Raw genomic sequence first — 14,918 nt, forward strand, 5'->3', positions numbered from 1 at the left:
TAATCTCTGTCCGGTGTGTGAAACTACATAAGGTGATGCCATCAATTTTGGCTACAGTCTCAGGGCCAGATTAATTGCTGCACTTACAGAACCATGACTCAGTTCCAAAAACGTAGGAAGCCACAGTCTCTCATAACATAACTCAAGGAGTTAATAGAGGAGGTATCTGAACCTCTAGCTATTTTATTTGGGAAGTCATGGGAGACGGGAGAGATTCCAGAAGACTGGAAAAGGGCAAATATAGTGCCCATCTATAAAAAGGGAAATAAAAACAACCCAGGAAACTACAGACCAGTTAGTTTAACTTCTGTGCCAGGGAAGATAATGGAGCAAGTAATTAAAGAAATCATCTGCAGACATATGGAAGGTGGTAAGGTGATAGGGAATAGCTAGCATCGATTTGTAAAGAACAAATTGTGTCAAACCAATCTGATAGCTTTCTTTGATAGGATAACTAGTCTTGTGGATAAGGGAGAAGCAGTGGATATGGTATACCTAGACTTTAGTAAGGCATTTGATACGGTCTCACATGATATCCTTATCGATAAACTAGGCAAATACAATTTAGATGGGACTACTATGAGGTGGGCGCATAACTGGCTGGATAACCGTACTCAGAGAATAGTTATTAATGGCTCCCAATCCTGCTGGAAAGGTATAACAGGTGGGGTTCCGCAGGGGTCTGTTTTGGGACCGGCTCTGTTCAATATCTTCATCAACGACTTAGATGTTGACATAGAAAGTACGCTTATTAAGTTTGCAGACGATACCAAACTGGGAGGGATTGCAACTGCTTTGGAGGACAGGGACAAAATTCAAAATGATCTGGACAAATTGGAGAAATGGTCTGAGGTAAACCGGATGAAGTTCAATAAAGACAAATGCAAAGTGCTCCACTTAGGAAGGAACAATCAGTTTCACACATACAGAATGGGAAGAGACTGTCTAGGAAGCAGTATGGCAGAAAGAGATCTAGGAGTCATAGTGGACCACAAGCTAAATATGAGTCAACAGTGTGATACTGTTGCAAAAAAAGCAAACGTGATTCTGGGATGCATTAACAGGTGTGTTGTAAACAAGACACGAGAAGTCATTCTTCCGCTCTATTCTGCGCTGGTTTGGCCTCAACTGGAGTATTGTGTCCAGTTCTGGGCACCACATTTCAAGAAAGATGTGGAGAAATTGGAGAGGGTCCAGAGAAGAGCAACAAGAATGATGAAAGGTCTTGAGAACATGACCTATGAAGGAAGGCTGAAAGAATTGGGTTTGTTTAGTTTGGAAAAGAGAAGACTGAGAGGGGACATGATAACAGTTTTCAGGTATCTAAAAGAGTGTCATCAGGAGGAGGCAGAAAACTTGTTCACTTTAGCCTCTAATGATAGAACAAGAAGCAATGGGCTTAAACTGCAGCAAGGGAGATTTAGGTTGGACATTAGGAAAAAGTTCGTAACTGTCAGGGTGGTTAAACACTGGACTAAATTGCCTAGGGAGGTTGTGGAATCTCCATCTCTGGAGATATTTAAGAGTAGGTTAGATAAATGTCTATCAGGGATGGTCTAGACAGTAGTTGGTCCTGCCATGAGGGCAGGGGACTGGATTCGATGACCTCTCGAGGTCCCTTCCAGTCCTAGAGTCTATGAATCTATGAATAAACATTTAATGTATGCTAATAATGTCCCATTGAATACCCATCATGGCTTTTATGGGGTCCTGACGTGTTTATAGTCCCAGGTCCTCATAGTCTTCTAATCTGACCTTGGGAAAAAACATAAGTCATTTTGTTTATGTATAATGTGAAATTAGTTGTTTTTGTTGTAATATTTGTATTACTCCTAATATATATAGAATCTGCTAGTTAAGTGAATGAAGGACCACTGTATAGCAGTTCGCTTGCCCTGCAGCTTTAATAATGCATCTGATTACAGTCCTACAAGAGCCTTACTTTTCTAATACTGGACCTTTCTTAAGCACACAGTGTAGTTGTGTTGTATCATGGTGACTTTGTCATGTAGACATTTATCTGCCAGGGACTAGAATGAGAGTGTCAGACTCTTTTCATTTCTGCTAGTCTATACAAGTGGAAGAGTAGTGCATTAATCCACTCTTAATGTCCCTTATGGTGATTTGAATCTGAAGGTACTTTCAGTGTAGCTGATTTAACTGAGTTTTTAAATCTATTAATACTTAACTTCAATGGGGGGAGGAAGAGGGCAAGGAAACACCTCCTCCCCCCCTTTTAAGCTTCTTATAATCCTTTCCACAACAATGTCATATTCTTCACATTTTGCACCAGAGTGTTCATTCAAAACTTGAAACAGCTGTCTTGAGGTTTGAGGAATAGCTCTGCACTTGAATTAATTTTTGTGTTGTTGACAGTTTTCTACCAGTCTTACTAGATCAGAGATGCAGAAACCAAAGAAGTCTTGAATCATATCACCTGCCACATCTTTTCTTTTCATTATGCTTCTATTTCAGTGTATTTGATAGTATTATGGTGCAACTTCACAAATATGAAGTATAAAAATAATATAAACTACAAAATGTCAAAATTCAAGAATGAGTTGTCATTGAAAATGGTATAATATTAAAATATATTTACTTGGGTTTCATGCCATAGCACCTTAATCTGTGAGAGGCCCAAGTGATTTCAGTGGGTCTATTTGAACTGTAAACTTAAGGGTAATTATAGTCTGACTCAAGGCCCCAATTTTCCCTTTCTGGCTCCCTGATTCAGTGCCAGTTGGTCTGGATGCAAATTAGAGCAGGAAGGCTACTGCTCTAATTTACTCTGCTCGTGTGAGTTCTTCTTATACCAGGGAGGATTTAGTGCAGCAGAACTCAACTTCCCCGTGCTACCTCCTTCCCATGACACACCTCCCCTCCCCTCCAATTGGTGGTGGTTGGGAGTGCTGGCATAGGAGACAGATACACTGCTAGCTCTAAGCCAGCAGATGCTCCCTATATGGGGCTCCCTATATTTTTATTATTATTATATGGAGATATACCTAGCTAATAGAACTGGAAGGGACCTTGAAAGGTCATCGAGTCCAGTCCCTTGCCTTCACAGAAGGACCAAGTACCATCCCTGACAGATTTTTGCCCCAGATCCCTAAATGGCCCCCTCAAGGATTCAACTCACAACCGTGGGTTTAGCAGGCCAATGCTCAAACTACTGAGCTATCTCTGCCCCCTTTAAATAGAATATCAGGGTTGGAAGGGACCTCAGGAGGTCATCTAGTCCAATCCCCAGACCAGTCCCCAACTAAATTATCCCAGCCCATGGAAAATCTCGGTCTTAGTGTTTAGTCTTACCCTGGATAGGTGAAAGTGACGTGATTAAAGGATTGAGCCTCTTGTCTAATATATACATTTATACACTTTGAGAGCTGAAGATTTACTTGTCAATCACCAATACAGTATTTCATAGTTATCTGTGCAATGTCAGAATATTTTTGCGTATGCAAGATGGAGGCAATGTAAAAGACTGAGCCCCTTGTCCTGGATTACATTTCTGTTTTCTGACGGTCAGTGGTGTAACTTGGTTCATCATCTAGTCTTGTATTGTGCATCAACAATTGAAAGTGGTGTTAATTAGTTCTATTTCAAAGCTTATTTTTTCTTTCTAAAAGCAAATAAGAATTTATGTGACTGAGCATGAGTTTTGAAAAATAGACCAACAAACATAATTTCTTATTTAAAAATAAGCAATACAAAGTCTGGCTTCATAATAGATAATACTATTCATTTTACATACAGTGGAAAAAATAAGATTTAAGAGTCAGTTGAAGCATATGATTCATCTGCAAGGAGAAGTAAATTTGGGATTGCGTAACAACCTGAACAGTAGTATGCAACAGAAAGTAAAATCCTGAAAGAATGGTACAACTAGGATCAGCTCAAATCAAACCCTCCATCCCAACCCTTTTGAGTGATGGGAAAATTAGGATTTTAATCCAAATTTCATCTCTCTTGGGTCTCTCTTTTAATCAGTCTGAGCCAAAGTTATGGATAAAAACACCCTTAAATTTGAGGAAAGTTCTGATCTGAGTCCATACTTGAGGACTTATACACTTCTGTAATTTTAACAGAATTAAAACATATCCAGCCATCTTACTAACAGCAAATTTGTAACTCGAACACTGGAAAAATTAGGGTCTGGCACTTACCCCTCTAATATCAACTAAAATATTTTCTAGCACAGATAAGCCCACTGGTTACAAATTAAAATATTTGAAGTCTCTCTAAAAGAATCACATTTTAAAGAAGACAGGTGACATTTTCTGATGTTTTTCCTTTCATCATCTTAGAAATTAACAACACATTCTAAAAAGATGTTGACTGAGATTGGTGATCCCACTTGTAAATTGTCAGTACTTAAAAGAGAGAAGTTCCTGCCCTCAGATTGCATGATAAAAGTCAATAAAATATGTCTCTCTGAACTTTTACAGCGTATTATAATGTACAACTACAGTCATTCAGTCTATCACAAACTTATTGGTCTTTCCTCAGTTGATAGCTGTAGGCTAACAATAATAAGAAGAAAATGTAATCACAGTTTTTGGCAAACCAGAACAAAAAATATGTACCCTCAGATTGTACGCATTACCCTCACAAGCCAACATATGATCATTTGTAGACCCTTGTATTTGAATAACCTGTTTGTTCAGCCTGTGACAGAGGACAGTAAAATGCTTTAGTAGATGTTATATTACATCAGATAAAATGGTCATGGCGTAGGACAATGTTGCCCATCCTTTTCAGGTTGGTGACCATTCATTAAAATACAAAATTGTCAGGACTCATTTAAATTTACGATAAAAGTAATTGTAAAAATGTATCAGTGACAAACTTGTATAATTTACTTGTGTGTAAATTTTGAGAGACTGATGGAGAATATTTAATCTTCAAGGAGAAAAGTGTGTAGGAGACGGGAAGAGTAGTGAGGTTTTCATGTTTTTATATCATACTAAAATTTTCAATGACTCGTGACCCCTCCAATTTCCTTTTGTGATATCCTTGGGGGCTGTGATTCATTGGTTGAGTGAAAACTCATGTATTTTTATAACATGCTGCTGCAAAAGTTTATTTGGTTCCATGCTGAAAAAAGTGTAATGTGTTATTGTTTCAAAACAATAAGATTTAAAAATCAAACATTTTCTAAAGAAATAAGCTGAATACACCTTCATAGAATTTCTGATCTTTGACTCCTACTAGTATTTGATCCTTTGATCTGACAAGGATGCCAACTGTTTTTTAAAAGCCAAAATGAGAGTAGTGCTTAAAGAAAGAAAAGAAAAAATAAAGCATCAGTGCGCTGTTTGGCTTGGCCAAAGTCTGAGATCACTGCAGAGGTAGTATGCTCTGTCTCTAAGAGAAAGGAACACCTTTTTTCATTCTTCCACCAAGTTCTCTGGCCTATCAAAGGAGCAGTATTGACAACCTGGAGGAAACCACCTATAGTCCTCCTTTTTGGAAGTGAAATCTGTGTCGCATGCACTCCTTGATCGTGAGTTGGGAGAAAATAAGAGTTGCTAATTGTCATAAGACATCAGGAAATACAAAAAGAATGTCAGTTTATAGTCATGATTTTTTTGATGGTATACTGGAAAAATTCAGAAGGCTATACCAATCTATTCAGAGTCAATTTACAGCTTTGTATATTATATTTATATTGCATTTAATTCAAAAGAGAGCATTTTTCCAACAGTACACAGAAGTTTATAACATATCTCAAAAGAAGTGCGATAAGCATCTTTACATAAAGAAGGAATTTTATGTTGTAGTTCTTGTAGGCCTAATTTGACATAAGGGTTCTGTTCTGTATATATGATAACAGAAACCAATATATAAAAGTGACAGTTTCTCACTGGTTTTGCCTTCCAGAACCCTGTTGGCATTAGGTTGTCATGTTGGAATTGCTGATGAATATGCTGAAGAAAAAGTGAAAAAACTGAAACTTCCTAAGAAGTAAGTCAAAATTCAAACACATACTTTTTATTTTATTTTATTGTTTAATAAGGGAAGAAGATGTTGAGGAGACTGAGTTCTACTAAGTGTGTGTGGAGGGGAGGGAGGGAAGAGGGAGAAAAGAAAACACTAGGCGTAGCCCACAGGAGTTAGTATGTAGTGACATTCTGACTGTGATCTTTAGCTTTTTGGATTGGAAATGTATTCAAGACCACCTTCATCTGCTTTGATTTTGTATTTGGTATCCAGAAAATAAGTGAATAAAACATGGGTCCAAACATACCATTCCACTGCATGTATGTCATGCATGTTCATATTACCAAAAGCATCGCATGACTTTCTTTGGGTCTTATGCTCCTAACTCATTAGGTGTTTTTCAAAATCCCCCTCATATACATACATATACAGTAAAAGCTTTTTTATCCAGCATGTTGGTGGAATGTGGGGTGCCAGTAAGTGAAAAATTCCGGTTAGCTAAAAGGGAGGGAGTTTGGGTGTGGGGTGCTGGATCCAGGGGACGCTCACCTCACGTGGTTCCCCGCATACGGTGATCTGTCCCTGCTGTTCCATGGTGGAGGTGCAGTTAGGTGGCTCTGTGTGCTGCCCCCACCCTGCCCCAAGCACTGGGTCTGCAACTGTCATTGGCCAGGAACCATGGCCAACGGGAGCTGTGGGGACAGCGCATGCGGGTGGATGCAGCACACAGAGCCACCTAACCGCATCTGCGCCTAGGAACAGCAGGGACAGGTTGCTGCTTGTGGGGAGCCACCTGAGGTGAGTGTCCCCTGGATCTGGCACCCCAAACTCCTCCCCCCTCCACACCCCAGCCCACTTCCCCGAGCCTCCTCCCGCACCCAAACTCCCTCCCAGAGCCCACACCCCTCCCATGCCCCAGCTCTGCACACCCTCCCACACACCATACCCCTTGTGGCTGCTCCTCCACCTAGGAGCTAGGGAGCCCACTGGCACCATGCCAACTGGACTATAAACTGGACTTTCTATGAAGATTAGAAATGCCAGTTTATAGAGCTTTCCAGTTGGTACGGGGCTGGATAACACAGCTTTTACTGTATATGATTTTGTATGAATAACTAAGATCTGGTGTTTAGACAAACAGTAAAAATTGTAATGGATACTGACTTTTACAGTTTATTCAACTTGTTTGCAATTGATCAATGGTTGCTGGGCTCCTTTATAGACGGAGCTTGTATTGTAGTCAATATGGGTGGGACTTTGAAAAGCATCTAAGGAGTTAGGAGCACAAGATCCAGTGGAAGTCATGAGATGATGTTCAGTAATATGAACATGCATGACATACAGCCCATTGAATACTAGGGCCTGCATTTTTAATACTTATTTTCTGGAGTCAAGAAAATAAAATTAAAAGGGATGAAGGACTGTAATACCTTTCTAACTCAAAAAAGATGATCACAGTTAGAATGACACTATCTGCTGATTCCTGTGGGCTACATCTATTTTCTTTGCAAGAATAAAGAAAGAAAAATAAGAAATTGGAACAAACTTGCCCAAACTCTTCTTCAGTAATGGTGTTCTGAAAAAGGGGATTTGAAACTAACTAAACTGCATATACAATATCTAAGTAACAAGAAATCATACTTGGTACTACAAGAACTATGCCACTCTATCCATGACAATGTTCAGTGATTTTGAATTCCACTGGATTGGAGACCATAACTTCACTGCCTCTGAAAGAAACTGAGGTCCCAACAAATGACCCTTTAAATTGAGATGTGAGGGAAAAAACCCTAAAAAAAATATTCTAAAGACAATTAATAGTAAAATAATATTACTGTGATAATTCCCATTGACATCAAGAGACAGTTGTGTCTGACTAAGAACTGAGTAAGGACTTCAGGATTAGGAACTAGCTCTGTTGGTGTTGGGTTGGACTACACTCTATATCAGGTTTATTTCGGGTCTTCTGAAGGAATCTTGAATTGATCTGGCCATCATTTTAATTTACCTGCTATAACACTTGAGAATGATAACCATTGACATAGAGACGTGGTTTCTGTACTCAACTAGTAGAATTCATTGAAACTCTACCAAAACATTGAGCTACTACTAAGCAACAAGGATTTCTGTGTTAAAGTGGGAGAGAAGGTCACTGCTGTATTATGATGGCTTGAATTAATAAGGATCAATTCATATGTTCCTAGACTTACTGACAGCCTTTCTGGTAGAAAATACAGATGAGTGAAATCTTCCGTCACTTATAACCATGCAATCACAATGAAGTCAGTGGTCTTCCAGATTAATTTTTTAAATGAGAACCCAATTTAATACTTGGAGTGGTACATTGATAGCTTTTTTGTTTGGCAGATGTGGCATTATAGGGCACAATCACGTAGCCATTCCACATGCAGAACTCCCTTGATTTCAGTGGCTGCAGGATGAATAGATCAGGTTAATAGCATGATCAGTTACAAAAGCTTGTAATGAATTGCCACTTGTTATGAGCGATTAGGCACTCAAAATGTTTAGACTTCATGCAAAATACATTAAATGAGTTGCTACTCTGGATTGATCTGACTGGTTGAGAAATGCATCGAATGTAATATGTAATTGGTGGGGTTCACTGAATATATGTGGATGAAAAATGGCCAATGAAATATGGTTAGATACAAAAGTAATTCTTGGTGAAGTTGTGGTGATTCTGAAATGTGTGAAAATCTATATAAAACTGAATCATACACTGAGACTTGAGCCATGTTGGAAAAATCATGCTACCATAACTAGAATGGTTGGATTATGATTATCGAGCCTGATAGGAAGATTCATTCACCTGTTCTGGATGCTTTTAAAGGTTTTATAATTACTGCAGTAACACAATTTTAGCATGAAGCTGCCATGCCACAAAGACACCAGATGAAGCCAACAGCTGTCAGCACATGGTGACATTCTGATTGTTTTCTTTTGCTTTTTGTATTGGAATGATGACATTTCTTTTGTATTTCTTTTCATTTTGTTTCCGGAGTCCAGAAAATAAATGTGTGAAGCATGGACCCAATTCCCATTACCTCAAATATTAATTCTGGACAAGTACAGTCACACTACCAAGACAATACTAAGCCCAGTCCAACTACTCACTTGCAATATGGACCCACTTTGTTACTGGGAAACAAAGGCCACCACAACAGAAAGCTTGTGGCCTATTGCAGGAAATATTACATATGCTCTGCTCAGTGATGCTGTCAAAGCTTGGTTGCACTGGTAAACTCCGTTTTGGTAGGCTTTTGCTAAACCCATACTGTTTTCCAGATGTATCCAACCAAGAAATAGTGTAGTCTGTGTAACTGGAATGACCGGGAAGCTATTCGTCTTCAATATTTTGATATAAAAATTGTCTGCTAGTTTTTGTGAATAAAGTTTATGTGGAAGCAGGAATAGTGCAGTCCTACAGCAGCAGTAATGTGATTTTAATAAAGCTCTCTTCTGTGTAGTGGAATACTAGTATTTTTGTAGACTCTGCTTGGCTGGCTCAGTCATCTTTCTAACTATGGTGTGGTCACACCATGTACACTGAAAAAGCCAGTTTAACTATATTTTTCTATAAAATAATACTATAGTGCTGTGGTCACCAACTGGTAGATCTCAATCAACTGGTCAATCCCGGAGCCTCTGACAATCAATTGCGATCTCCGACCGCTAAATGTCCGGTGGTGCAACTGGGCTAAGGGAGGCTCCCTGCCTGCCCTGTCCGCACGCCACTCCCAGAAGTGGCCAGTATGCCCCTGAGGCCCATGGGGAGTTGAGGGGGGGCATGGATCTCTGCCTGCTGCTTCTGCCTGCAAGCACCATCCCTGCAGCTCCCATTGGCCAGGAATGGGGAACTCCAGCCAATGGGAGCTGCAGGGGCAGTGCCTGCAGGGAGGGGCAGAGCCAGGAGCCATGTGCCTCCCCAGGAACTGCAGAGGCATACTGGCCACTTCCATGAGTGGCATGGGGCCAGGGCAGGCAGGGAGCCTTCCTTAGCCCCGCTATGCCACCGCCTGGGAGCTGTCTGAGGTAAATGCCACCTAGTGGGAGCCTGCACCCCATGCCCCAGCCTGGAGCCCTCTCCCAAATCTAGCACCCCGTATCCCCTCCTGCACCCCAACACTCTGCCCCAGTCAGGAGCCCCCTCCTTCACCCAAACTTTCTCCTAGAAACTGCACCCTGCACCCCATTCTGCACCCGAACCCTCTGCCCGAGGCTCAGCATGGAGCCCTCTTCCACACTGCGAACCCCTTGCCCCCAGTCCAGAGCCTGTACCCCCTCCCGAACCCTAACCCCCTACCCCAGCCCGGTGAAACTGAGTGGGGAGGGGAGAGTGAGCGATGGAGGAAGGAGGGATGGAGTGTGCGGGGCCTTGGAGAAGGGGTGGGGCTTTGGGGAAAGGTAGGGGTAGATCCTGGGTTGTACTTAAATTCAAAGTGTGATCTTGTGTGTAAAAAGGTTGGTGACTACTGCTATAGTGTAAGAGACTGCATGACATCTAGAATTTTGGGACATTTTCTTTCATCTGTATCACAACTTTCACATTCAGCCTAAGCTAATACCGTCCATTCATGCTACAGTATTTAAGGGCTTTGACCTTATCTATGCAAAACTTCCCTTCGGTTCAATGGGAGATCTGTTTAAAAGTTTATCTAGACATGTCAGTTAAACTGGAATAAGGTTGGGTGTAAATTTAAAATTGATTAAATATTCCTGATTCACCCTGTGAAGACACCCTTACTGTAGGACATGTGCATTATTCAGAATTAGTTTAGCTCAGAAAGTGGAATTCAGGATTAAAGCATCTAACATGCAGTTAATGAGGAATAGCTATTCTGGAACAACTCCTCATAGAGACAAGCCCTTAGATGTGCAAAATGAGACTCAAAGAAATGACAAGTGATTCAGAAGTTGGATCAGCTGGGCCAAGTCCTGCATACCCATACCCTTGTGAGTAGTCTCACTAAAGTCACTTGCATGAGTGAGAGGTGAACAGGATCTGGCCCACTGAATCCTTTTGGCCCTTTTTAATATCCCTTTATCCCTTATGTTACTCTTTCTTCAGTTCTTCACTCTCATTTTAATCTTTTGAAGTGATTCCAGCATCTCATACATGTGCCTTCCAAAGAGGAGTTTCCTGGAAAGTGTAATGTATGCATCCTAAATATTCATTTCTTCATTTGAACATAACTGTTAGTTGTATTATTTTCCAAAGTATTTCTTTATAAGTATGATTAATCTGTAAACATTTTAGAACAAATATTCTTAAAAATAATTGGGACAAAATGTATTGCGTACTATGAGGCTATAAGATTAATGTATATCTTTACATCTCAGCTAAAGATGTCACTTCACTGGTGAACTAACAGTCTCCTCTCCAGTCCAGATAATGCATATTACTGAGTAGTTTCTCTGTAAAAGCTTCTGTGTTCCCAACTAAAACTTTTTAAGATGGTCGATTTGACATTTTGACTGAAATCTTTATGGCTCCAATCCTGTGTGATGCCAAAATGTCCTTACTTTCCATTGAATTAACTGGGAGTTGGCAATAGTCAGCACATTGTAGGACTGATCTCTAGGTGGGAAACAGTCAGGCTTAATTGTTATTCCACAGAGAACCTTCCCCTAGTTAGAGATTTCTCTGTGTGCTTGCAAGCTTGAAAATGTTATTTCAAAATTAAGGGCCTAGATTCTGCTCTTAGAACCAAAAAGAAATTATTGTTGATTTCACTGGCGATTGTCCAGGCAGACGGTTTTCGGGTATATTTATAGTATGTTGTTCAAGGAAATGATACAAAATGCAAACCAACTGGTTGATGATATCTTGTTTTATAAAACAAAGGTAGCTCATATAAAAAACTTGTAACACTCGGTCAGACTCTCCCCTTAGGTACACATTTAAAATTTCTGTTGTGATGACTATTGGAAATTCGTTTCACTTACGCTACTGAGAGAGCCCATTAGCTCGGTAGGATTACACAGTGAGATTGAGAACAGAAATAGTTAAATGCACACGAGTCTTACTGGATCTGAATGTAATTTGGCCCATTTTAAATGGTTGTTTTGTTGTACTATTCATTTGTACCTCAACAGTCTTCTCGTTTTAGGTTTATTAGCTTACTTCACGAATGGACTTATTCAAATAGATCAGCGGTACAGTATTATTAATGTTAAGTTGGCTTCTGTAACTGTTTTGGATACTGAGATGTACTATTAGTGTAACATTTTGTGCATTTGGCTACTAATGACAAAAATATCAAGATTCCCCTGTGAGGCTCAAAGAAAAATAAACTCAACTTGCTACTTCAATATTTTTTTGTTCATTTTGTTTTTCATATTTAACTATTTTAAACTTATTCTTTTTCACATACTTCTATCTCATAACGATCCAGGAGGGTGATAGTGTTCCACATTTTGATCAATGTAGGCTGAGTAGGCACTCAGTGCATGTTCTCGTGGGTGGTAATCTATGCTTGAAGGTGGATGGATGCTTGCAGAATAGTTAACCTGCCAGAATGGCCAGACTCAAGTCAAAGGAAAATTATAATAATTGGATGTGCTGTAGTGATTTTCTGTCAGCTCCTTGAGCTCTGTTTGTGGTGTACCAGGTTTTATTGTAATTTGTTTGTTTATCTTTGGGGTATTTTTCCTATCTTATCATCTTTTAGGGTCAAACTTGTCTTTAGTTATGGCCACGGTGTCCATGGTTGTTCGGCTGAAAGAGCAATTTAGTCACCATTTGAAGAGATACACATCTCCTATTTTGTTCTCTCTCAAATTCCAAAGTCACTATGTGCTGTCTAGTTACTGCACTCTAAAATTTTTAGACTGAGTCAGGGATGTAGGTGATTATCAGCAATGTTCCCATTCTTCACACACAGCTTTGTAGAGTTAACGGTAACAGAAATGGGAAGAGTTGTCTTATGGCCAAAGCACAAGACTTAGGAGCCAAGAGGGGTGGGTTCTATTGCTGACTCTGTCATAGAATTCCTGCGTGATCCTGAGCAAGTTACTTAGGGCCTTTTTCAGAGAGGTGTAACAAACAAGTTGCAGTAAAACCTGTTATACCACAAGAAGCTCCCGCTGACTTCATTTTAAGGAGTGTGGTCAAACCACTCTGTAAACCAGCTACTTAATTCTCTATGCTTTAATATTCCCCTTTGTAAAACTGCCTAAATACCTCTCAATGGTGGTGTGAGCTTAATTCATTAATGTTTATAAGCCACTTTTGAGTCCCTTTAATGGAAGATGCTGCAAGTCAGAGGTGTAATTAAAGAATGTATTGTTGTGCTAGAGGGTATTGATGGCTGCCAGCAAGCATGTCTTTGGTCTGTGAGCAATCACATACCTCACTGCAACTGGTGAGTGTGCTAGCCATCATTCAAAGAAACAAATAATCTCTTTTATGGAGTAAGAATCTCCATATGGAGTAGGATAGCTGAAACAGTAAAAATCACTCAAAATGCTGGGCCACTTGGGAAGGCCTGAGCAAAGAAGCAACTGAGGGAAAATAGGAGGGGTTTCCCTGGGACATATTGCAGTCAGAGGGGCTGGGATAATGATTAGTGGAGGGGTGTGTGTGTGTGTGTGTGTGTTTCAGAAAAAGAAAGCAACGGGGAAGTACGCGGACAGCAAGAGAAGCAGCTTGAGTGTGGCTCTGTGAGGAAGCTAACAGAGGGGACATCTTTTGGGCAGAATGCTCACTTGAAAGGCATGCTTGGAAATGGCAAGCAAGGGAACTGCTTCCTGTTTGTTCTTACTAGATTCAGAAAAACAGGATTTTATATACATTCGTTGTAAATAAACAGGACTGCACCAAAGAAATACTTGACTTGTATTATAAATTTTTTCTCCTAATAGAAAGATTTCATCAAGGCCCCAAATATTGACTAATCACACGGGAAAGGGGGCAAAACTTTTGTTCTTTTCTGTAATTAATACAATTCAAATACGTGCACATAACACAGAACTGCATGCATATCTGAGGGAAGATTTTAGACATTAGTAAGGTATCTTTGACTTTGCTCCATGGATTTCATTTTAATATCCATTTGCTCTCTGGCTTGAGCTCCTGGAGTTGGCTTAAAACCCACATGCCAAATCCTGTGCTCAGTGAAAACATTTACACCCCATTAAAATCAGTTTGAGGGCCAGAATTTGGATCCCATGTTTTCCGACTTTCCCACTCTGATGTCATTATTGGAGGGCAGTATCAGTAATGGCATACCGATGCCGCTGATATTCTCACTTTTAAGTGATATGTAGATAATTTATGTTCCTGTAACATTAAAGAGCTACTGTTCATTCACAGAGCTAATGTAACCGCAAGATTTATGAAAATTCTTTAATATATCTTGCAAATATCTGTGTAATGATTTTTACATGATGAGGGTACAGTATCTATTTTCTGAGTAGTTACAGAAAACTATGAGAAACGTATGATCAGACACCTCTTTTTCTTGTTGAAATAAAATTTGTTATTTGTCCTACTCAGTCTTCTGTAGTCAAGATTGTGTGCATTTTCAAATATGTTGGAGAGCCCCACACAAAGCACTGCTTGGCGAATCTGTTTTCCCTAATGCCTGCTTATTCATCAAGTCCAAAATGGTAGACAGTAGTGGCAGGAGATCCAGGAGGGTCCATGAGTCCCCATCTCTGGAAATCATAGAATCATAGAATATCAGGGTTGGAAGGGACCTCAGGAGGTCATCTAGTCCAACCCCCTGCTCAAAGCAGGACCAATTCCCAACCAAATCATCCCAGCCAGCGCTTTGTCAAGCCTGACCTTAAAAACCTCTAAGGAAGGAGATTCCACCATTTTCCTAGGTAACCCATTCTAGTGCTTCACCAGCCTCCAAGTGAAAAAGTTTTTCCTAATATCCAACCTAACGTCCCCCACTGCAACTTGAGACCATTACGCCTTGTTTTGTCATCTGGTACCACTGAGAACA

The 14,918-nt window shown here is 40.1% G+C and overlaps 1 protein-coding gene across 4 annotated transcripts in view; it reads left to right on the forward strand.

Annotated features, from left to right (window-relative positions):
* RYR2 (ryanodine receptor 2) overlaps positions 1-14,918 on the forward strand; it is a 737,385-nt gene that overhangs the window by 382,771 nt on the left and 339,696 nt on the right. For all 4 annotated transcript variants that reach the window (XM_030556966.1, XM_030556967.1, XM_030556968.1 and 1 more), the window contains exon 25: positions 5,884-5,967. In XM_030556966.1, coding sequence (XP_030412826.1) covers positions 5,884-5,967 — 84 coding nt within the window. The remainder of the gene's footprint in view (positions 1-5,883; positions 5,968-14,918) is intronic.

Source organism: Gopherus evgoodei, chromosome 3, assembly GCF_007399415.2.
Source record: "Gopherus evgoodei ecotype Sinaloan lineage chromosome 3, rGopEvg1_v1.p, whole genome shotgun sequence".
Taxonomy (NCBI): Eukaryota; Metazoa; Chordata; order Testudines; family Testudinidae; genus Gopherus; species Gopherus evgoodei.